The 25,679-nt window shown below is 38.9% G+C and overlaps 1 protein-coding gene across 5 annotated transcripts in view; it reads right to left on the reverse strand.

The window, feature by feature from the left end:
- pitpnm3 (PITPNM family member 3) overlaps window positions 1-25,679 on the reverse strand; it is a 97,990-nt gene that overhangs the window by 60,035 nt on the left and 12,276 nt on the right. For 4 of the 5 annotated variants that reach the window (XM_025898180.1, XM_025898178.1, XM_005474744.4 and 1 more), the window contains 2 exons: window positions 14,683-14,778; window positions 1,329-1,439 (listed from right to left, as the gene is read on the reverse strand). In XM_025898180.1, coding sequence (XP_025753965.1) covers window positions 1,329-1,439; window positions 14,683-14,778 — 207 coding nt within the window. The remainder of the gene's footprint in view (window positions 1-1,328; window positions 1,440-14,682; window positions 14,779-25,679) is intronic. The other variant, XM_025898179.1, reaches the window with a different exon arrangement.

Genomic DNA, 25,679 nt, shown 5'->3' on the forward strand with positions numbered 1-25,679 from the left:
TTCTCAGAGAGCAAATGCATCTAAAATGGTCAATTTTCTGTTGTGGAAACTCCGGAAAACATCCCAGCCTGATTCTCCTGAAATTGTCCAAAGTTCATGTGTAAAATTGCCTTTTGTCACCAGATCTTTGATGTCAACTGGCTGTATTGAATCCGAATAGCCATTGTCCAAAACACCAGCAGCTCTTGTTTGTTACTAAAAACTGTGAGTACCACTTCCACTGTTTTCGACTGATCTGTAATTCATAATATTCTACTTTCTCGTTAAAACCACATTAAGAAATCATGAAAACTACAGAAACAAGCATCATCGTGAAACTCTGTAAATATAATGGTGTTAATCTCATAACTTTATTTGCAATGCATTTCTATGCAAGTTTTTAGTGGACCAAATGTGAGACGTTGCCCTGAACAAAAGTAAAGACACAAATGAACTGAATAAATCTGATTCAGTGATTTAACTGATTTGATATTTGGTTATGTGACTGGATACAGTGACTGCCAGCCTTTGAGCTTTGACTAAAGTGACTAGAATCAGCACAGGGAAATTGGATTTCTACGTCTCTAAAATGATGCTTATGATGTTTCCTGCAAAAGAGCCTGGTTAAACAAAGTTTGCACTACCTGTCTGACACTCCAAGAGCACACGAGTCCCGGTGACGAAGGTCAAGCTGCTTAAAATATGGATATTTTCCTAAGGATTTATTGTTTGGAACAAAACCTTCAAAGGCCAATACGTGTTGACCATTTATTCTATCATAGTATCTATTAGTGTCAAGTGGACACTAATGCTGGCCAATCAAATACATGGAAGGGTCGACACCTGGCATCATTATAATTATTTCCCATTTTATTCTGCAAAAAACTATAAATTGCAAGAAATCTGATGACCTGTAAGAGTTATAAAACTGCCTCAAAGAAGATATCTTACTCTGTAAAAGGCCTTCGTGCCCCCTGGTAGCAAACACACACTGAGGGCTATTTTGGGTCTGCAGTTCAAAGTTAGAAAATATTACCCTGTACTCATCATGACTTAATAAGATGAAATCAGGGCAGTTCTTTCACTTCTTTTGGCCCTTAGTGGTCAAAAATGACTTAATGTAGCTTTAAATACAAGCTACAGTCCATTTACGATCTGGCCACTATTATCATCATTCAGTGGGAAATTTTCACTATCATTCCAGGCAATTTGGACCTTCACTGTGGATGTGTGAGCAGTGTAAAACACACTTATCACTGTGCTGATGTGTGTGTGTGTGTGTGTGTGTGTGTGTGTGTGTGTGTGTGTACGTGTGTGTGTGTGTGTGTGTGTGTGTGTGCAGAAAATACCGTGCGACTGGTCCTCCATGTGTCCCAGCGTTTCGATCTGTTCCACCAGGTCATTTGAGTTCCACTGACTCATCCCCAGCAGAATGGCGCTCTTCCCTTCCATAACATCTGCTGGGTCACACACACACACACACACACACACACACACACACACACACACACACACACACACACACACACACACACACACACACACACACACACACACACGCACAAAATGAAGTAAGGACAGTGCAGCAAAAACAAAGGCCTGTTCTTCTTTCTGCATATCAATAATATGCCAAGTTATTGAAGCTTAAACTGATCAAAGTGAAACAACATTAAAGGCTCAACTCATTTTGCCAGATTAGACTTCTTCTCTGTTGCTTCCTGGCATCTCACATGTTCTCATGTTAAACTTTTAGCACTTCTTCTACCACCTTACACCTGTAGCAAATGGTCGACACTCTTACATTTTTATTTTGGTTTGCCAAACAGTGTATGTTCATGCCAACTGCAAACACACGTTAGTGTGTGTGTCAGCCAACAACTTGGCAAATAACAAAAAGGAAAGCATAAATAGCTATTCATGCCCTTCATCGCCACATAAGTGAATCACAGACATTGTTTATTAATGTCTAAAGACATTTGGCACTGCGCACATGTCTGATAAGCACATATCTTTCACATTGACTTGCTATTGTGTTGTCTTAAATTGGGTTTGAATGATGTTTGGGCAAATTGAGTAGCTTTCAGGTAGCTGTTAGATGATCTAAACACCTGGAAAAGTCAGTAAAAAACTGTAGAGCAGCTGAAAGTGTGAACATTTTTAAATCTAAATTTAGAATCTAATTCTTTACTTAGGGACATAACAGTTTCTATGGCAGGGAAACTGCTTTAGATAAATAATAAATACACCACTGGACCAAACCCAAGACAATATTTTCTGGTGTTAAGCTTTGAAAAGGTTGTCTTATTATTGAGAACTTGGCAATTACATGTTTAAAAATAAGATATTGTTTATTGAATGGAGGACCAAGCACAAAATTGTTACTGGAATGTGTACTATCAACACAATAACTGGAAAATAAGCATCTGTAAAATCCAATATATTTTTCAAATGCTGTTTTTTCATGCAAAATAAATTTGATCCATGAGATCCAATAACATTTGTTAAGTCAAAATGAGTCACAAGATTGTTTTATTTTTGGTGTGCGGGGAGCCAACTTTCCTGTTTTTGTGGACCTGGCTTGTATATGCTGGAGGCTACCTCTGCCAGCACACTGTGGAGTCATTTGTAACCTTAAACCTGCCAATTGAAAGTAAATCTCAATTTTTGCCTTTAAGACCCGATTCTTGCGTTGGGCTCTTGGGCCCACTAACCTGAGCTCAAATATTTATTTAAAAAGAAACTGCATGCGATGGTAAAACAATTCTACCAGATCCAGCTTCCTGTTTCACCTACGATGCTTGTAACCTGCGTAACAGAGCCTATTAATGGCATTCTAGGAGAAACATGCTTCTTGCCTAGTTAGCAATGTCTTAAAGGTTATATTATATCGGTTTTATATTAGGTATGCTTTCTTTAAAACATAACTCACCACACTGTCATAGTAAATGACAGGCTCTACTCATCACAGCTTGTCATCCAGGACCGTTTGAGATGTCATGCATGAAGAAACACCTCTACCTGACAGACTTTTCTCCCTAACATCTTCTTGGCTGGCAGCTCTGAGAGACTCTGACGTAGAGCTACAAGCCCCGTCTATCTGGATCACACAGCAGCCAGAGTGCTGGTCACAGTTTGTCTTTCGCTATCTGCTCTGACTCTTTCACCCTCTGTGCACTCTCTTTCCACTTCAGTTACATAGTACTGGGATGAATATAATGATGCAGATACACACACACACACAGACACATAAACACACTCACAGTTTCAAACACACAGACAAGCACTAAGAAAAGGGAAAGCACTAAGGAGGAGACGCATATTTGATCCAAGCAAAGCATTTCAGGATGTAAGAGGCCAGTTTTGGACAGGGGGAGAATGTAAAGTGGGTTTTACACAAAACCCTGAAAACACAGGTTACCGAATATCTGTGGAAAGGGGAGCAGAGCAGCAATACTCATCCAAGAGGCTCCTCTGAGAAGCAAAATGTATTCACAATGAACAAAAAAACCTCCACTTACGCTAAAATCAGCGTGGCACAGAAATAAGCTGCACACAATTTCATCTGCAAATGAGTAAAATAGTAACACCGGCTCAGGAAATCAGGTGGAGCACAATGAAATGTGCAGATAAGCAAGAGGGTAGTAAAGCCATTTATGTCCACCGCATCTCCGGCTTCTGGAGTATACGAAGGAACAGCTAAATCGGATTTGAAGAACAGGCATAAAGAGGAATGGAAGTGTGAGATTTGACTGCAGCTGACAGCCCTGAGGGAGGGAAAAAAAGAGATTTAAAAACATCTCTCAACCTGTCAGCTCGCAGTCAGTTGTTGTCAGAGTGAAAGCTGCCTCGATTGACCCTGACCACTCCGGTGTTTTAACAATTCTCAATTTCTTCATCTCATCAGAATGAGTTGGTTGCAGGAAGGGAATACCAAAATACTACTTCGGGCTTTATTTTAGGTCCATTCAACTTCCGATGACGCACTACGAAAATGAGATTGCTTCGGGGATTATCCAACAAAATGGCATAAAAAGGATGAGTCGGGTAAGTAGGCTGCTGAAGATGGATGGCATTGAAGTATCACGTGCAGCTCACATACAGACAATAAATATGTGATCAGTTATACAAAAGCCAAAAAATGTATAAAGGATGTATAGACACAAGTTTATGCTTGAAGAGGCAGGTTTTAGATTTTCATCGTGTACTTCAAAGGCTACGTTCACACTGCAGGTCTTAATGCTCAATTCCGATTTTTTGATCAAATTTGATTTTTTTGTCTGCTTGTTCACACTACAAATAAAATGCGACAGCAAACGCGCTCTAGTGTGAAAGCTCAAAGTGGCCCGCATGCGCAAAAGAAGATGTCACACACAACGCGCTCTGTTTAGACCCAGAGCAAACAATATTGTTTGACTAATGGCCCTTAATATAAAGACTTCGGACTTTACGTTTCCCAATTTTTGCTTTAAGTTATTTTGTTATTTACATAATAATGTAAATAACCTAATAATTATCCTTATTGCTGTTTTAGAGGAGCGGTGCTTCAAAGGATAGTTGCAGATTTCTGTCAGAATCTGCAGATTATACAGTAAAATAAAATGTTCACGTTGTCTTCCCAACAGTTTCACTGACATCTACACTGGATGGCCAGGAAGCGTTCGCGATGTCTTCTCGGACGCTTCTCCGGCGCTGATAATTGGCGTCTGTCTTGTGTCAGTGACGTAAAAGACGGATTTAATGCGACATGACTGTTCAAACAGCAGTCGCTTTCTAAAACATCGGATATGTATCGGATTCAGTACCACATACGAAAGTGACCCAGATCGGATTTGAAAATATCGGATTTGTGCCGTTCACACTGCCATACCATTATCGGATATGGGTCACATAGGGTCAAAAAAAATCGGATTTGATGCGCTTTCACCTGCAGTGTGAACGTAGCCAAAGTTATATCAGCCATCTGACTTTTTGTTGTTGAAGACATATTAGAAATATTTAAATCAAGTCTTTTAATGTGTGAATTATCTGCTCTGTCAGTGTGACAACCAGAGTCTGTAAAAATACAGAGCAGATGGACATTTTGTCATCAGTTTGTAGGAAAGGGACCCAAATGCAGACAGACAACACAATAAACAACAAATGCACTTTTATTCAAACAGGTAGAAAAGTCCAAATTCCAAATAACAAAGCCCATACAGGAATGTACAGTAACATGACAGGGAAGACACATGGAGCCAAAACAGACATGACACAAGAGGACAATAAGGAAAAGTGAGGACAGCTGATGGATGTGATGCACAGGTGAACAGAATTTAGGTAATGAGACAAGGAGGAAATACAACTAAATAAAAAGCACCACATAAGTGGTCCGCAGGTGCCCATTCGCTGTCAAAATAAAAGACGCGCACCAGATAAGATGTTGCAACGCGCGTTTGCGTACATATAAAAGGCACTGTTTTTGTCCGCTAGAGTGGGATTTTCACGGCATACTCTGCACCAAATCTCCATGCGTTCATCATTTGTTTGAAGCCAGCTCACCTCCTGCAACCACTTTTCCAAGAATACGCACTTCTTTTGCGGTCCGGACTCCTGACATTTCTTTGGAGGCGGAGGAACACCAAAGTAATTGCTTAAAGGAGCTTGCTTCTTTGACATCTTTAAGAGTTCTAAACAAATGTCTGTCCTCCTCCAGAAAATCTTATGTACGCAAATGCGCGTTGCAACTTCTTATCTGGTGCGCGTCTTTTATTTTGATAGCGAACGCGCACCTGCAGACCACTTATGTGCAGCCCTGCAAATGCATAATGACCCAAGCATGCGGCAAAAGCAGCTTCAGAGTTTCTGAAAGCAAAGAAACTGGATGTTCTTGAATTGTTCTTCAAGTCCCTCTGAACGTGTGGAGCTATTCTACAAAAATAGCTGTAATTCCTCCAATACTTTTGTTAAAACCCTTGAATTACAGCTTAAGGTCTGCACTTCAATCACATCTTGATTGCTGGGTTTAAAATCCCTTGTGGTGATGTACAGAGGCAAAATTACACAAGGAAATGTCCAAATTTCATTGTCCAATATCAATGGACCTGACTGCAGTTGTACAATAAGCTACACTAATGAGCTACTCAGCTTGTTCACAACTAGCGAAGTGTAGAGCTTGACAATACATGAAAACATGTCTCCCATACAGCGATATCACCATTCAGCCCTTCACCATAGCAACTGGGGTCGTCAGCAGTGGACATTTAATCTGACATTAGAAATCAATTTTGATTAATTATGTGATATAACCTTTTCAGAATTTAGCAGCCTTGTCACTGCTGCCCCAAAATGCTGACTGCAGTGACCCTGAAGCTGCCTGATCAATATAAGCACTCACCATTACTTTGATGATGAATCTGTTCTTCTTCTTCACACCACAAACTGCATGATTATTGATCCATGCAGATTAAAAACACACAACATTATCTGGGGTTTTTTGTTTTTTTTGGTGGCTTTTTGGTGTTTTTTGCAGGTGTGTGTGTGTGTGTGTGTGTGTGTGTGTGTGTGTGTGTGTGTGTGTGTGTGTGTGTGTGTGTGTGTGTGTGTTTCAGCTGGAGGCAGTATAAGAGGATTGGCATACTGTGTTGGTTTCTGCATATAAGTAGCAAATGTCCAAAACTTACACTTTTTTAACATAACTTTGTCTTTTTCTTTGGAGAAGTAATCATCACAAAAGCCCCGGAGGGCCCTAAACCAAACTAAAGATGACTACTCGATTACTACACTATTATCTTTATTAATAGAGGATGTGTCACGATCCTGGGTTGTTTGACCCAGCACTTTGAGTTTTAATGCATTCTGATGTTTATGGTTTATGTTTCAATTCATTTGGTCATCTTAAACTCCTTGGTTGCTCAGTTATAGTTCTTTGTTTATTAGACTCCCTTTGTGTCATCACCCCCTGTGTTTAAGTCTCCCTTGTCGGTTCATCATGTTGAGTCTGCTTGTTTTAACCTGTCATGTTTCATGTCTTCGTGTCCTATGTTGTCAAGCTCGTGTCGTGTCTGTCTTCTATTATGTTTTCTGTTTTATTTTGAAAAGGTCTGGTGTCCCATGTTTATCGTGTGTAGTTTCACTTCCCCTGTGGCGGCATTATGTCCATTCTAATCAGCTGTTTCCCCATGTGTTTCCACTTGCCCTGATAACTTCCTGTGTGCATTTAGTCTGTGTGTTTTCATTCATTCCTCGTCCAATCGTCTGCTATCCTGCCATGTCATGCCATGTTTCCAGGTCTTCATGTATTCATGCCAAGTTGTCACATTTAAGGTTTTTTCATGTTTATTTTCTCCTCGCCAGGTTTTTTCATGGTTAAGATGTTTCATGTTTTCTTTCTAGTTTTCCCCAGTTTAGGTTATTGTTTTTGCTTCGAATTATTTTCGCCCTTTTATTTTTGGACTGCTCAATCAGCCATAATAAACTATGCATTTTCTGTTAGAATCAAGTTTTGTTTTTGCATGTCTGCATTTGGGTCCTCCTCACTCCAAACAGTCTGCTTCAGCCAGACTTTGACAGGATGTCATTAAATGTCACTACAAATGGTTTGGCCCTGGTTTGAAGCATATCCACTCACAATCAAATTAGATTGTATATAGTTCAGGGAGTACACAACAACATAGTAATGCAAGTCTGACTTGCATTAAAACCCAATTAACAACCAAAACAGTCATATGTTTTAATATCCTGTCACGCTCAGTCCTATTGCTATTTAAATTCATGTCGTCAAATAACAAATCAGGATTAACACACAGCAAATTTGTTAACAGCTCACATCAATAAACAATCGAGTTGGCATTCGCCTAAGCAGCCAGAAGGCAAAAACAGTCCTGATGTAAAAAAGGAAAACTAAAAAAACTAAAAAAATTGACTTCTCCTCATTGTGTATACAACTCAATTGCTTTTGAATCCAAGAGCCTTAAAAAAAGTCGAGAGGTTTTTATATTCCAAGGTCTGTATTGTGCGTTCTAACAAGCAAAAGGCTACCATGTAAATATGATATCATCTAAAATCAAAACAGTTCGGCATGTCTCACAGCGAAGAGGACTAGGAGGAGGAAATCAAACAGTTTTGACCTAAAGAACTGGCTCTGTTACAGCTCATCAGGAATTTAATGGTACCATAGCTGACACTTCAGGTCATTAACCGCAATAGAAATTTTGCTTTTACTTATTAACTGTTTTCATTGTTTTTGTCTGCTTGCATTCGTTTTAAAAACTCTAATGAAATGGTGCTGAAGGGGTGAGAGGCTGAAGTGGAGGTGTAGGATTGAGAGAGACAAAATTTTTCAATTTTGCTACTACAGATGGTGTAAAAAGAGGAAATGAAAGCAATTCTCATACATTTACACACACTGCTGTTGTTGATAATACAAAAGCAACACTTCACGTTGCAGAGAAACAGACTGCATTTCTACATTTACGTCTACGACATGACACAGCACAAACCACTCTGTGATGCAGGAAACCATGATCATGTTTCATTCCATTTAACACCCCAAATGTATTTTATTGTTGGGGATTGGTGATGAGAAATGCCATTAACTGCAGCTTCTCTGCACTGCATTTTCATTTGGAAACAAAAGAGCCAAGAAGAATCGCAGTATTGTCTCTTAAACTGTTACCCTCAACCCAAAACAGGCCAGTTATCGAATAAAACTGGACTATGTTTAGTCTTACTAAGCAATTTTAATTAGAAGTGCAATGTTTAGGTTAGCACAACTTATTCAGCAACGCAATCTTTTTCTAAGAGTAATAACTCAAAGAAAAAGCCTTTATTCTATTGGCTTGCTCAAACTAATGATGTCCCATCATGTTTCTGCATGTGGTTTCTTCACTGCAGGCAGAGCTTCAAATAATTTAACAATTTGAAAGTATCCTCTTGAAATGAATCGTTAAAACTCCTCCTAAGCAGAGTGGTTTGGATTTTGCTTGTCTTCTCTGAGGATAAGCTTCGAATGTCTTGTAATCTCCTTTCACTGGAGAGCTTTCTGGATTTGAATTGGAGGTAAACTTGAGGTTTACCTGCCTCTGGTGGAAAATTAATATTTTATGCCCATCGGTGAAGCAGACTCCAGAGCATGAGGTGGACGTTCATGAATCTGCTCAGCATCTTCACTGGATCTTTGTGGGTGTCTGCACGTCAGCCTGGGAAACTCTGTGACCCCCAGTGTGCGTTTCGCTTCTGTTTTTATCATCACTGTAGGCCAGCTCCAGAAGCCTCTGACGATGTGACAAACTGATTTTGTGTTTGCGTGTTGGGGTGCGTGGGGGCTTTGCTAAGGGGCAGCTGTGCACAAAGGAGTCAGGGGAGTTAATCAATGGAGATGACAACATCAAACATCCAGCAAACAGCTGTGTTGCCTCTACACCATGTCACACAAACACTGGCTGACACGCAACAACATCACTAACAAAAAAATGAAGCTCACAGCCTCAGTTCTCATCACAGACGTTGATGAATTTCATGTCTGCTTCCCCATTTAACAATACGATTTACACTGTCATTTGTCTTATTCAATGATTTCATTAGTTGTTTTTTTGTTTTTCTTGCAAAAAACTATCAAGAATAATAATCTGGAGTCTAGTGCTTGCTCAGATTTGTATTCTAATGCCGCAGTTATAGTAATTTTCATTAAACTAAACAATGAATCACAAATAGGCCTTAGGGTTTATTTGAATTTTTTTTTTTTTTTTTTTTTTGCAAATATTAAACTTCGATGTTTTTTTAGGGAAGAATCTGTTTCTGAAAAAACCAAACTGTGAAAGAGCAGCAGTCAAATGCATTAATGAAAATCCCAGAAATGACAAAGAGGAGGATTGTGTGAAAAGAGGCACATCAGCAGGATGAGATTCGAGGCAAAGAATGTGAGGACAGATTCACGAATGTGGCTAAAAACACGTCTTTTTTTGCTGTACAAAGCACATATGTGACTAGCAGTAACAGATGAGACCCAGCTTCAGTAATATGTATGAAATTCTGCGTTAATTAGAAATTATATGCTAATTAGAAATTGTATGATAATTATATGGTAATTATTTGGCTGGTATTTATAATTGGTTAATATCTGGTTAGAGAATTCTAGTCTAGTGAAAGCTGTAATATTTAAAGATCTTTTAGAATGAATTTGAACATCAGAGTAGTTTTACTTATTTGCTTTGTTCTGATAACTAACTATAAAACACTCACACTTGAGATGAAACATGGAAGTTGTCAATTTGTTCAACTAAGCTACGGTTAGCCTAGCCCCTTCACTGACTGAATGTTTGTACTACTGATAGAATACCATCCTGTTTTCATTCATCAGGCAGGACAGAAAATACAAGCACATTATTTAATGGGAATGCTGCAACCAGCCTCTCAAGTCTCATTTAATGGGGCACTACAGGAATCTTAACCTGCTACATTCTGCTAGAACTGAGTGGCCAATACATAAAGTCATACTTTCTATACAGTATACTGTCACCATATTATTGTGAACCCCCAAAAGGACAAAAGTGATGCCCTAAACTAATGCTGCAAAACCAATCTGCTGGATGACAGAGGAAAAACCTCACAAATGTCAAACCCTTGTGTCCTCCACTTATGTATGCATTTTCATCTTTTCTTTTTCATAAACTCTTTACAAGCAGTCTTTGATCAACTTGTAATAGATGCATGCTGTGACCAACCAATTATATTGATGGGTCTCAAAAGCTCAGATGAAGTGAAAGCTCTGGAATACAGTGTACCCACTTCTGAATACTCAGCTTAAAATGCCATGTGCAGTGTGGGCAAGAGCCCTAGAGATGCATCATTTCCTTTCCAGGAAGATCCTGAGAATATATTGTATTTACAAAACCATCTGTATAGATACAGCTCATAATCAAGGAAATGGTTTAAACAACTGTTCAAAACAATACCCCCCCACATACACAAACCCAACGTGATAATAGAGGCAGCCTGGGCTCGTCTTTTTAGCAGAAAACTGGGGAAATGCTCTGACAGTCTTCATACATTTTCATGTTTTTTTCCTCTGTCCACTGGGTAACGCAGTGTAGATGAAGGCATTCATCATAACAGCATAAATAAAACTCCCCCAAGCTTATTGTGATGGTTTGAGTGGTGGGCCTATAATATGACAAACTAACCACTCAATCATGCTTTCATTCGGAATCCAATTCTTTCAGTTTCTCTCTCAACTTTTCTAACTTTTAAATTACTTTTCATGAAAAAACCATATATCCACTCTGCCTGCAGGAAAAAAAGAGACGAGTTATACGCAACCAACACTCAGAGGCCTGCAGTCAGCAAGCAGCTGTAGTGGGTCATAATTTCAACAACCTTTTATGACCTTGGTCTGGTTTCCCTTTTAAGGAAGGCATCTTTCATTCTAAGCGCATGTTTATGTTTAGAATAACTTGCTCTGTTGTCTTTGCTGCAGGACACAGCTCCACTTCTCCCCCGAGCTCAGGCTATAAAGTCACAGAGAGACCACAAGGAAAAAATAAACTCAATTAGAATATGCTCCCCTCTCTGTGCTTCACTGTATATCCTCTTTCACTTGTGCTCATTCTTAAGAGCCTTCTTTGCAGAATGAAACAGTCATGCTTTCATCCAACTTGAAAGGATAATCCAGGGTTTTCACAACCTAATACTTCAAAAACACTGGCCTGCCACAAAGTCCTTCCGATGGTGTGCTCGGTGAGAGATGGCAAAATGAGATGTGATATGTTTGCTCTCCACAAACCAAACAAACAAGCAATAAGCCAACTAGAGATGGAAGAAATGGCCTGAAATAAAAGACAGGACCAAAACTGAATGGTGCTTTGTGAAAAGCGTCTTGAATACAAATTCGGGCCACTCTACAAAGAAGCAACACGCTTTTCGCCTCACAACAGATGGATATGGAAACTTTGATATTACAGATTGTCTATAAAATGCAAAATTCATGACTGGAAAACAATAACATCCTCCTTGATCAGTGTTTCAGCTATCTTGCCTGCTTTGAGGAGACAGATGTTCCACAGCAGTTTATGTCTGAAGCTACAGATTATAGCCAGTTAGCTTTGGTGGGTATACAGGCAGGAAATTAGGAAAAAGGTTAATTAACAACCTAAATCATATTGACATGGGATTATTACCGGGGGGGGGGGACCTCATGACATTTAGAAATTATCCTCTAACTGTGAGACATGTCAGTTATTACCAAACATGTAATAACTGACATCTCTGGTTGCTATTTGCATAACCATCAATAGGCTGCACATAATGACTGTGGAGCCTGTTGAAGCGCATGCTACCATGCACTGAGCTCTCTCTGTAAATTGGTCTCCAGGTTATGTAGCAATATATATCCTCTTGAAACTGCACTCAAAATATACTGTATAACATTTAATTTTTAATTGACAGCATACAACTTATTCATTGTGCAGCAAAGAGGCAGGAAAAAGTGTGCTTTGAAAAAAAGCTGAAATCACAGGGGACTAACGGTAACACAGGAAGTCTTCTTTTTCAGCTGCTCCCTTCAGGCGTTGCCTCAGCGGATCATCATTTTTGAATATTCTCTGCAGTCTTTCTCTTTGCCTCCTGTCTGGCAGCACCATCTTCAACATCCTTTGTCTATTATGGCCACTATTCCTCTCATACTCCTGGCCATCCTAAACGCTCCCAACAGCATAGGACTTGTCTGGTTGGAAACCTATTGTAGAATTTTTACTTTACAAATTAGAGCCATGGCAGGTTCTCACGGGGTTAGGATGATAGATGACCTCCACAATCATTACTAGAGGTCCCCCAGTCCCATTTGAATATGGCTTTAGGTGTAAATACTGATTCCAATATCAAGTCCATACTCTAAATATGAAGCTTCACAGCTAGAAGGCAAATAAGCACATTTTCCAACAGTGCCAAAATGTTCATTTGAACTAATTAACAAGAAATACATGAACACAAAGAAAATATTGTCAAGATAATTGCAGCGTCTTTCCCCATTAACCACCAATGTTTAATCAAAGGACATAAGGGACATCTCCGTTTCTCTCCGCTTCACAGCCACGTGGGATATTTCTTGGCTGAGAGTGGAATTCCATGCTGCAGATAGTGTGAGGGTGATGAGGTACATCGGCTCACATATAAGGCATGTGTGCTATCTTATCCCCCAGTGATTCCTCGCCACTGGTCTCATAAAATGCAGTGCAATGCACAGCTCTGCTCTGCAACAGCTGTGATAAGGATAAATATTTAATGTTTTCTGAGACTATGAGTTGTGAACGTGCCTTTTTTGGCAAAGAGACTACACGGGAGAGGGGAGGGAAGGAAAATCAAACAAAACTGAATGAAAAGGAAATGGAAAATGGCATCGATAAAAGCAAAAGTTAAGGACAAGACTGAATAGACAATGTTATATAAAGTTCCTCCACACCGTACATGTGACTTACATTTTCCCTTAAATGCAAAAATAGAAATGAGTGCAGCACTTTTTATCTGATACCCCAGAGGCACATTTTTATCATGTTTTCATCTCATACAAAGGAACACTAAACACCAGAAACTCTAAACACACTGCTGGATATTCACTGACCTAATGTAAAATAAGAACATGTTACACTACTAAAACCATAATTGATAAGTGTCTCTACCATCAGACTCTTTGGGGATAAGCACTTGGAGTGGATAATTGGAGCGATAAGTGTTGTGCTTATTCCCTGATTAACTCCCACTGGGACCGTGAAAAGGCTAGCAGTCCGGCATGTTCTCAAGTGTGTCTATTTATGGTCAAGCTGACATCTAAATGAATTTAAAAGGATCTTCAGCAGGAAAGTGGACAACAATTAAGAGTGACAGACTTCATTTGTCATCTATATCGAGTCCGGTCACTACAGCAATCATAAATACACAATACGGACCTCCTGCTTTGAAATAAAAGGAGCTAATTAACCCTGGTCACAACCTGTTACATTTGTCTAGTTTTATTATTTGATTTATTATTCTGTACTTGGAATTCAATCTGGCAAGATATCCCAGATTCTTAATTGTTGAGATTAGTGATTATTGGCCTTTTTAAGCAAGTTTTCATCATTGAGACAAGACACTGATAAATACCTGCACCACCAATCGAAGCTGTCTATGCAGTGTTTGTTTGATGAGTAAAGGAAACAGACAACTCTGCAATCATTTGAAATTTGTTATTCATTGTTATTCATGGTTCTTTGTATAATTCCGTTTGTTTTTCAGATTTGTTCCTTACTTTGTTTGTCTGCCTTGCACCCACATTATGCTGACAAATCATCTTGTATTTGTTGCTAGCAGCTGCACCCAGCTCCTTTTGGCCTCTTTTCCCTAAATACTAATGAGGATGTGTCATTTTGTCCAGCAAGAGTTGCGGTTTTTTGCTACTTGTCCTTGCCAGCACAGATGCTGTTTTAAAATAGTGTTATTGCTATTTTTAATGCTTCCTTGAAGCCTAAACATACCTGGAACGTTTTCAGTAATGAATAATTTATCTATCATAATGCCTACAGGATACATTTCCTTCAGCTCCTTCAGTGAAAGGGCAGCAAGAACAACAAGTAGAGAGGTTTTTTGAAATGCTGATAATAAGTTCAGGTTATTTCGTTCACTAACGATGTTGGTGAGTCCAAAAACTGCAAGATGAAGGCACGAGGAGATGAGGACATGCAATTTCTTACTAACCTCTGGCGTCAAAGAACTCCTCATCGGAGCTGTCGACTGATTCTTGTGCAATATTCTGCAGGCACCAATGAGTGGCGCTGTGTTTTCTTGACGAACCTGTGAATAAAATAAAAAAAAGGGTGAAAATTCTGCTTTTAGAGTCGGTCAACATAATGCAGTAAATAAAGAAAGACAAGGACGGACAACTCAAACATGTTTGTATTTTTTCCTTTTCTTTATGTTGGTTGACACCTCTAAAGATTAGGAGAGAAAAGCAAGTGTGAAAGCCCCAGGTGGGAGTGCCTGGCCTTTCAAGTGTCACAGCAGGTGAAAAGACCCAATTGGACTTTCCTTTGAGCACTGTTGTGGCCCACAAGTGTCTCAGCAAGACAGCCAGGCAGTGTTTTTCATGACCTTCTGATACAAGAACAGGGACAAAAAAAAAAAAAAAAAAAAAAATTTAAGCCTTTTTCCATTTGTTCACAATATTTACTCTCAAGTATCCACACATAAAACCACTGGAAACAGCCAAGAACAGCAAAATGATTTCTTAAAATTCACTGAAGCAGCAGTACTCTGAAACACAGTGGGTCAAAACTGAGAAAACACAATGTCAACTCCACTGAATGCGCTGAATCTCAAGTGAAGTTCACAAGGCCTGTGCCAAAGTTCAGATGATGTTTATTTACCATTTTTCTCCTTGGGACAGCAATTTGATAAAGCTCAAAGAAAGATTCCTCTGACCTCTGCTGCATTGTGATGATGTACTGGTAATGAACCACATTTCCTTCCTGACTCCTCCTGGTTTAATCTTAAAGCATCTCCTTCAATGTACAAGAATTCACTGGGCAGTATAACTTACATTTTAGAATAGAATAGAATAGAATAGAATAGAACTTTATTAATCCCTTCAGAGAAATTATGAATTATTTATGAATTATTGTGTAAGTTTACACTAAAAAATGTTTAATTGTTTAATGTGGTGTGTCAAAATGCAGCATATAAGGCAACAGGAAGAGTTTCTACAATATTAATGAGATTGAAAGTCAATATTTTGTATGACCGCCTTTACTCTTCAACACACTCTGAACTCTCTCTAGCAAGCTTTCCTGTAATTTCTTTAAGTAGTCCTTAGGAGCAGTTCTCGAGGATATTCAGCGCTCTTCTTGCCTGCCCTTTGCTCCATTCTCTCTCAAGATAGTCTCACACTGCTTCAATATTATTGTGGTTAGTGCTCTAGGAAGGCCAGTCCATGACTGTTAGTGCTCCACTCAGTTTTTTTCCCCATAGAGGCTTTTACTTCATTAGCACTGCGTTTACCATCATTGTCCCGCGGAAAAATAAAGCCACTGACAATCAAATGCTTTCCAAATGGTACTGCATCGTGGATCAAAATTTGACTTTTCATAATTTCATCAATCTTCGCATCATCCCCAACACCACTGGTTGAAATGCAGCCCCAAACCATGACAGAGCCTCCACTGTGTTTTACAGATGGCTGTAAACACTCACTGTTGTACCTCGCTCTTGATTTCCTTCATAAATATTGATGATGGTTTGAATCAGATATTCCAGAATTGGACTCATCACTATATTGCCATTGATTTTTACTCCAGTTTTTGTGTAATTTGGCATACCTTAGTTTTTTCTCGCTGTTTCTCTTACTTAAGAACAGCTTCTTCACAGTGACTCTTTCACTGAGACCATTTCTATTGAGGCTTCAGTGAAGAGTCAACTAAAGACTGAGATTGCAAGATTGCATGTCTCAGATTGTGTGTCAGGTCGTTGCTGGATTTTTTTCAGGTTTTTCTTTCTTTTCTTTTTTTTTTGCATGACTTTGTGCATGACTTTCAGATACTGTTACTCAGCTGTTTTTTTAAAAGCCTACCACTTCTTCTGTCCTCCACTTGTCCAATTTCTTCAAATTCTTTAAGGACACACTGCACAGCATGCTGAGATATGCCAGGTTTTCAGGTGTTAGCTAGTGCAAAAATACTATTTATGTCTGTTAAGTGATGCTATCTTTGGCAGTTTTCATAGATTCAACTAACGAAATCAGAACAAATGATATGTTTTAAGATGGGACCTAGTAACAGTGCTTAAAGGTAACTAAAACTGATTCTTTGTCAAGCTGTCTGTTATGTGTAGACAGAACATTTATGTTTGAATGATTCACAAATCAAGGTTAAGTGACTTAACAAACAAAAAATATTCTATCTGAAAATGGTCAGGTATCTACACTTGACTGAAAACGAGTGAAAAAAAATTAATTAATTAAAAAAAATAAAAAACAGCCAACCAGCCAGACATTAGAAAGCCTAGAGAGCTATTGCTTAAGAACACTTGAAGAAATAACAAGAATGTCTTGCACCTTGAAAGCAAAAAGACTTGTTGCACAGCAGCATGTGATGAAAATTGCTAAATTATACCACCAATCATAGAAATCATGCAAATCCTAAATATTTAGCAAAGACAGTAAGACTGAATCTGACTACATTTCCTGCTTGCTTTAAATTTATAAACAGTCTGTTTAATTATTTACTGAAATTTTGAACAGTTCCCAACCACAATTTACTTCCACAATTACTCACATCTGTATATTTCCTACACAACACTGTTTTATCATTAGTCTCTTTCAAAACTGGGGGAAAAAAACATGTAAAAACACACTGCAGATACAAGTACCGCTTTGCATTGTGTGCCTCCGTGAAACAAGTTGCTTACTACATCCATATTGGTCCAGGGTCTTATATGATACAGACCAAAGCATGTGAAGGAGGGCACCAGGTGGGCACCAAAGGTTACTGTAAAGCGTCATACATGTTGTTATATCCTGTTACACATTTGTGTGGAATTTTGTCACAAATGTTGTATGAATTCTGAAGTCAAGGCCAATACTGTGCTTTGTTACACTGTACAGTTAGGTGCTTTGTTAAGTCATAGTGACCTTGACTGACAACAAGTTCTGCCAATTCAATTGTGCACTGAGGATATTTAGTGATTTCAATCTACTCTAATGCTACTTGCCTGGAACAGGCAAACAGCAGAGGCGTGCTGGCACAGGTGCATGTCTGCTCACACAATAGGTGACGAGAGAGTTTATTTACAATTTATAGCCGATACCAGGGAGGAAGAACCAAATGGTACAATAAAAATGATCTAATCTACTGTAATTCATAGATGTAATGATTAAACATAAGTTTACAGATACCTGCTGAAAAGCTCAAATTGTATTAAGTTATAACATTTGGCTGTTCCAGCTTTTTCCATATGTGTAAAACTGCAGAATGCAATGCAATGCTAACACAGCATTAGCTAACTTAATAGCTGTAGATTTTGTATATATTAAAAACCTCACAGGTGTATAATGTCTCAGTTACACTAGAGTAAAAAACAGGAAGGCATCAGTTGCCCAATGATTGCATGGACGTTTTTGGCATTCAGCAACCAATTTCAAGTAGTTGTGCAAGATTGCAAGGCAGCTGAACAGGCCCTTTGATGGAATCTGTCTCCAAAACATTGCAGTCTGTACCAGATTGACTGCAATCACTATCAGAGTGATTGGTGAAGGTTTGCAAACAGTCACCATCTATTATAAATGCAAACAAGCAACCAAGCTGGTTGCCAGCTGGTTGTAATCTAGTTATATTCCAGCAAACACCTATGTCATTCAGCTTTTAAATGATCATCCTCCAGCTACTACATCACTATTTGCTGAGTAATTTCTGAATTTCTGTTTCAAATCTATGAGGTTCAGGTTCTATGTATTGTTCAACAAAAGATTTATAACAGACAGCAACAGATTTGCAATTTTCACTAATTTATCACAGTTAATTGCTCCATTATCACAGATTTATTTGCCAGCTTGACCCCAATTGCAAAGTAACAGCAGACTGATAGTAGACTGGCTTCATCTTGATGCCATTTTATTGTTGTTTTGACGTAGCAAAAATGAAGACGGCTCCTGAATGTGAGCATTCAAGCAATGATTTCAAAGGCAACAAGACTGCAATTTATTGAACCATTGCAATCATTTTGATTATGCATTGGTCTCAAACCACTGTTTTGCATAGTGTGACTATAGTATAAGCCTGGCTAGGAAGAACTTATGATTTCTTGTTGTAATATGAAGCCACACAGGCTCGGACCGTATAGCTTCATATTACGACACATCTAGGCTGGATCTTTACTCACACTGGACTGCTGTGTGGTAGCTCCATGATTATGGTGTAATCACAGAGCTACTTTCAGCATTACAGAGGAATAATATGGATAGATGACTCAGTAACCTTGCTTCTCTCCCATAAAGGATGATGACATAAATAATCAACAAGCCTAATAAATAAGGATTAGGGTGAAGTTTGCTCTTCAACCTTTGACTTAGCAGCAACTTTCTCTATCAGCAAATTGTCCTCAAGGGACTCTGGGATCCCTGAACCACAACACAGCCTTTTCCCTTTTCTCTGCAATGGAGAATGATTGAGCAGGCTCAAGTGTGGATTAGTCCAGTCCTTGAGTGAGCATTTATTGTGCATCAACATTCAGACCAGCTGCAGCACCCCCAGCCAAAACAGCATTTTTCCAGCACATTACACAGGAATCCCTTATATACCATCCCCGAGTACTAATTTGTGTCAACAACCGGTCAGGGAGCCCAACATACACAGAGCAAGGCAATCTAGCCAAAATATAATTCTCTGCTCACAGACAAATAAGCAATTACTGCACCAAACACCAAGATGATTGCTATTTCCAGGAAAACACTTCTCTCTTTGAAATTGGAAATATGCCTCCACCCACTTTAACAAAATGGAAACAGGAGCTATAAATACATTTAAAATGCTCAGCAAAGCCTTGACCAGAAGACAGGTAAGTACAGCAGACAAAGCGCACATTATTCTATTATTCTGTAAGTGAGTCAGCAGTAGAGTGCTATGAAACAACAGACAGCTGGCATGCCTGCTTGTGGTAGCCCACTTGCCCACCCTCTCATTTATGTTTTATGTATTGTGTCAGACTGACTTTCTGGCAGTGGCACAGACATCAAAACACAGCATGAAATACAAGATGAGATGGAGAACAATCTCTGGTGTATTCATCTTTGCCTGGTATAAGATTTGGAATGCATTTGGTTGTTCATTTGAGCTGCATTAGTTCTAACTATATCAACAGGGTCACACTCAATGGAAGAAATAATAATAAAGACATTATTTTTATTTGTGTACAAAAAGGATGCATTAGAGCGATTTTATCCACCTAATTTAGCTGTTTGGCTTACATCCTGGACAAGAGATTATAGATTTATGCCTAAATGATTATGAGAGCAGAACTACTAATCCTGGCATTCACATTGTAGCCCGTGGTTCTGATACAAAAATCACACAAGCAGTACCTTTGAAAGGTGCTTTTTCTTTCAACAGTCCCTGCAACCCCTGCATTCCCTGCCATCTGCAGTTATAAAAGATGATGGGGAAGATTGGTATATTTATCCTTTTCCTGCAGTGTTTGATATTTGTCTCTGACGTTCATATGGTGTCAGGGCAAGTATGGGATGGATGTTCTGGATTTATTTACTGTGTATTCTCATTGTATGTTACTGTATTGTTGATGGTAATGGTCCAGTGGGTTGCTTCGAGAGGAAATATCATCTTTTCTGTTCTCTCTCAGTCTCTCTTCTAATAAACAACTGATTACAAAAGCGGTAACCCTATAAAATAATATAGTATGTATGAATGGTAACAAGTAGAGTATAGCAGTTAATGTTGGGAATAAAGCTGTGATTCTACTGTACATAGTGAGCTTGGAAGACTTGGTCATGTTTGCAGCCTACATGAAAGCAGGCAAACACTCTCAAAGGGCAAAACACAAACTTTCAGGCTTGTATGGTTACAAGTTTCTACCTGTATGCAATATCTAAGCCGTCACTCTCCACTGTGCTATCTATTTTACTGTCAGCTGTTTGAAAGAGCCGTGATGTGAAAGCGTACTGACGGGAGGAGGCGTTCCTGCATGCCACAGAGTTGAAAAGGATGGTGGGCAAGGAAAGCGCATGCTGAGTGTGAAGAGAAGCCGATGGGGTTCACAGCATCCTAACAAAGGAAGGGAACTACTTTAAGAATAAAAACTCTTACTTTCCACATATACCAAGTCAGCTGCTGCCTTAAAAAACAGCCAAGCAGGGCGCTCCATTGTGGGATTTGATTTGTTGAGTGCCCTGCATACACCGTTAGTCACCTTATGAGATCCTCCAAGTGTTTTTAAAGTGCTACTTTTTTATTCAGTGGACCTACAGCTGGCACTGATATCAATCTAATGAATATTCTGTGAATGTTACTACATTCAGTTTACTTTTGGAGCTGCATATGCGCTCTGAATGCATTATTAGGTTTAAGATATCTAACCAATTGCTTGGGTGGCTGAAACCTCACACCAGAGTGCCTATCACCACGCAGTGCCTTCCCCACTGGGTGATGGAAATGATCGCTGTAGGTCCCCACAGGGCATTCATCATACACTATACCCCAACAGATACTGGTGACGGCCCGAAAGAACTACAGACTATGATCAAGCAAACTGCAAACAGTATAAATTTCAGCATCTTGCTGGTTTATGGAAACCAACAGGCTTTAGTAAGCCCTATTAGTAACTGAAAGTTGATATTTTGAGTCAGACTGCTGAGACTAATAGTCCTCTTCCATCTACTTTCAATGCATATGTGAACTGCAGTAACCCCAGTATTCACTTAGCTCTAAAAGAGAGTGAGTCCCATGTTAAAATGTCCAACAGCAACATGGTTGCAGCACTACAAAAAACTGTTTTGGTTTCTATAGCTAATTTCCTCTTTTCATACACCCCTGTGTTTATTTATTTAAAAACACACCCATTTGGATTTTGCTTAGGCTTAAAGTCACAAAAACCTGTAGCCAGTAGATGTCTGGTAACCATCGTTTTACTAACTCGAGTGACTGAACCTGACCTCTCAAACTTGTTATCTAAAAGTAGAACGGTTCGCTGCAGGGTAAGACTGTCCTAGAAGTTTGAGCTCCAGTTTTGAAGAGTGACATTATAATATCTCTCTAGTCTCTTACTTAGCACTAATTAGCAGGTATCTGTGTCTATGATTTGCACCCATAGAGTTAACGAATACAGTTTGGTTGCTAAAGCTCTAGCTTCTCATTCAAATATGGCAACTCCTGGATCCAAAACAAAACAAAATCAACACGGCAGCAGATAAAACCCTATCAGGCTTCACAATGTAGACTTCAGAAATTATTATATATACTCTATGGGGTGAGTAGGTACCTGATCTACAGGTTTAGTGGCCTGGGTTCATAATTTTCTTTGCCTTGTAAAAGTGCCTTAGATTAACGGACACTTTTTAATCCATCCATTTAGTGCAGTTTACTTCACAACATCTTGTCACCACTTAGCTCTACTAAGTATGCTGTGAAGAGTGTTGTTTTCTGTACCCTTGCCACTCCCAGTGCACACACATTTTTGTGATGCATTTGCACAGGAACACGACTGTTGATGTAATCGGGTTGTAGTTCCAAGTCCCAGTTGTGTTTAATTATTAACACCACTTAACACTGAAAGCTCTAAAATACATAAGTGCTGTGTTTTTAAAAACAAATTGGAGGAAAGAAGTATTGGAAGTCATGACAGCATACTGTGTCATTAACTACCCCTAGCCTCTTACTGTTCTTTGCGACAGTGATGCTCTACAGGAGAAACACTTTGGGAAGATAAAGATTCAGAAAGTCAGCTTAGTGAGAGTGAACTGAGTGAATCATAACAAATAAACAGGTCAGACACAGGACTGTCATCCAGGAGTAAAAGTCCATGTCTTATATGAAACCAGAAGTCCTATTTTTTAATATGATTGACTTATTTTTTAATCACAGTTTATTTACATTTATTAATACATGCATATATACATTTAATACATATGTACACACATATATATTTATGCACATTTTCTATTATAGCAGTATTTTTGCAGTAAGCCCTGAAGGCAAACTTCTCCCATTTGCCAGTGCTTTTAAACGAAGGCTACTCTCAGGGAACTCCTAACATGTTTATCAATATCTGATCTTGATCTTACAATATTCATTTGCAGTATGTATGTTTGAAGCGCTTACAGTACTTAGTTAAGATTAGAGAAAGACTGTGGTCTGGTTTAAAAATTCAGCAGCGGCTGTGGATGCACAGTGCACATTTATTTTATTTTGCACTTTTCTTGTGCAATAATAATAATAATAACAGCTTTAACAAACAACCTAAGGGTTTGTTTTCTGAGGGAGGACTCAGATATGCTAAAACTGTTCAAACAAAATTGATAATTCATCAGTTACTCTGATCATACTGCCTTTGTCTACAAAAATCAAAGGCAAAATCAAAACAGCTGCTCTTTGAAATTGAATGTGCAACTTATGGAAACTAACAAAGACCGAGGGAGAGAAGCTCAGCACTTCACTGGACAGTGTTCAAAGAAAGCCCATGTCTAAATATCTAAAAAGCTTTCCTTCAGAGCAGCAACACAGCAACACGAGGCTGCTCGTGATTCATCCTTCTTTCATCTCTTTCTTTCCTTTATTTACTTGCAACAGCGTTTAAACAGAAGCCTGCCGCCAGCTGAAATGGTGAGCTGACAGTATCCATTACCAAAGCACCTCCACTGCAATCACCCTCTATCTGCCACTTGCATACAGCAATGACTCAAGAGCTTTGCTGCACACATGTTGTGGCGGTGTTGCATGTGTGAACAATTTGCCGCAGGAATTTTTATGCATCAAATGTTTTGAATTTCAAAGTAAGCGAAGGATGATTAGCTCGAAATAACAGGTGAATTTCAAGCATTTTGACATACATCATACCCTTCTCACCAGTTCAAAACTGCTCCTACCCTATTTTTCAGCAACAGAAGGCAGATGTAAAAAAAAGAACAGAAAAGAAAACTATCAAGGGCGCTGTATGTAATTTTCTCACCACAAAATAGGCAAAAAATAGCACTGTATTCAGCAGTTCAGGAGCCACATATTTAGAAACCAACAATAACGCAAAAAGAAGAGTGAATGTTGGACATTCATCACGTGGGGGTAAATAAATACGGCTCCAGCAATTTCTGCTGAATGCTTAGTACAATGTTAGCTGTTCACGGTGAGCAAACACCTCCAAATTTTGTCACGATTTCAGCTTCAGCATGAATTCAAACCAGAATATATGAAATGTTGGTGTGGAGGGGTTTAAATGATCTGAGACACCTGAATGGGACAAAAGTGACACTAAGTAATACAGCTAACAAATGTTCCATATATTAATGTTATGATATTATTAACCGTCCAGTGTTCAATATGTTATTATTTTCATGTTTATAAATAAATAATGTATTCAAATATGCAATTATACACTCACAAGCCAATTTATTAGGTATTAGGAGATTTTGGTCCATGTTGAGATGACAGCATCACACAGTTGCTGCAGACTTGTCAGCTACACATTAATGAATCTTCCGTCACCATACCCCAAAGATACTCAAGTAAGCTGAATTTGTAGTAGGGTAAAATGTGTTAAAAAAATATCCCACACATATTACACCAACACCAGCCTGAACCCTTGGTTCAACTGGCCAGATTCTGACCCCACCGCCCAAATGTCACAGCAGAAATGAAGATCAGACCTAGCAGTGCTTTTCCAATCTGCTATTGTTCACTTTTGGTGAGCCATGTGAACTGTAGCCTCTGTTCCCTGTTTTTAGCTGATAAGAGTGACACTTGGTGTGGTCTTCTGCCACTCTGGTCCATCAGCTCCAAGGATCGATGTATTGTGCTCTTCTGCCTACCTTGATTGTAACAAGTGGCTATTAGAGTTACTGTTGCCTTTCTATCAGCTCAAAGCAGCCTGTGACCTCTAGCATCAATAAGACATTTTAGATGGAGAGATAATTCAGCATCTGGTGAGCTTAGTGTATAACATGGTTGTGTCATTGTTGTGCAGTTATGATGGGCCAAAAACCTTGCTGCAGGTTTCCAAAGACAGCGAAACGAGTGAAGACAAAGAGACTGTAACAAAAAAAAAAAAAGCAAACTCCTTCATCTTCAGGCAGTATAAACACATTAAGTAGGATTTATCTACTTGAGAAGAAACTTCCCTGGATTAGGCACTGAGCAGCTACTGGACTGCATCTTTCAAGCTCCAGCTGACTCTCCGCCAACAGAAGCTACTTGGTTTTCCTTTAAGGATGTTTATCTGTCAGTGCAAATGGTGTTTAGCTGCTTTTAGTTAGTTGAGCCAAAGGGAGAAAGAGAAGCATACGCTGCATGGTTGTTTGAAAAATCTTTTAGAGGAATTTTTGCTTTACAGCAACCAAAAAATATTATGAATTCAGATTTTTACAACATTACAGGCAATAGTGAATATATTAAAATCTGAAGTCAGAGTTCTAATAGAGTATTTTCTTTTGTGAAGGTGTTAAAAGCAAATGGGCTTTAATGCTGTTACAAAAAAAAAAAAAAAAAGGACAAAAATGTGTAAAGAGTTCAATCAATAAACAGGACTGGAATGGAAATTAAAAAATTAAATCAATATCCAGCTGTACTTAAGGTGATAAGTTGCTGTATGTGTGCCTAGTCTGTACTTATAAATCAAAAGCAACATCAAGTCTAACAGTATAATAAGTGAGCAAAGAACATCTCTCATCCTGCATGACTCATATGTTACAGGACATTCACAGTGGGAGAAAAACCTCTCTCTCTGACTCAGGCTATTCTTTTTAAACAAACCCTATAATTTATTAATCTATATGCTATTTCCCATTGATTTTCAGCCTGTTTGCTATATTTAAGTGAAATTCAGTAGAAATACGTTAATTTGAGGTGGGAATTACCAGGCTCGATTTCACAAGGTGAAACATTTTTTTAGTAGACTATTGTGACTGAGCCATTGCTTTGCTCTAAATTAGTAGGTAGCTTTGTCCAGCTAAGTGTGTCCAGTGTTGGATGGTTTTTCGGTTGAGCTGA

Source organism: Oreochromis niloticus, linkage group LG14 (assembly GCF_001858045.2).
Source record: "Oreochromis niloticus isolate F11D_XX linkage group LG14, O_niloticus_UMD_NMBU, whole genome shotgun sequence".
In the NCBI taxonomy this organism is placed as follows: Eukaryota; Metazoa; Chordata; class Actinopteri; order Cichliformes; family Cichlidae; genus Oreochromis; species Oreochromis niloticus.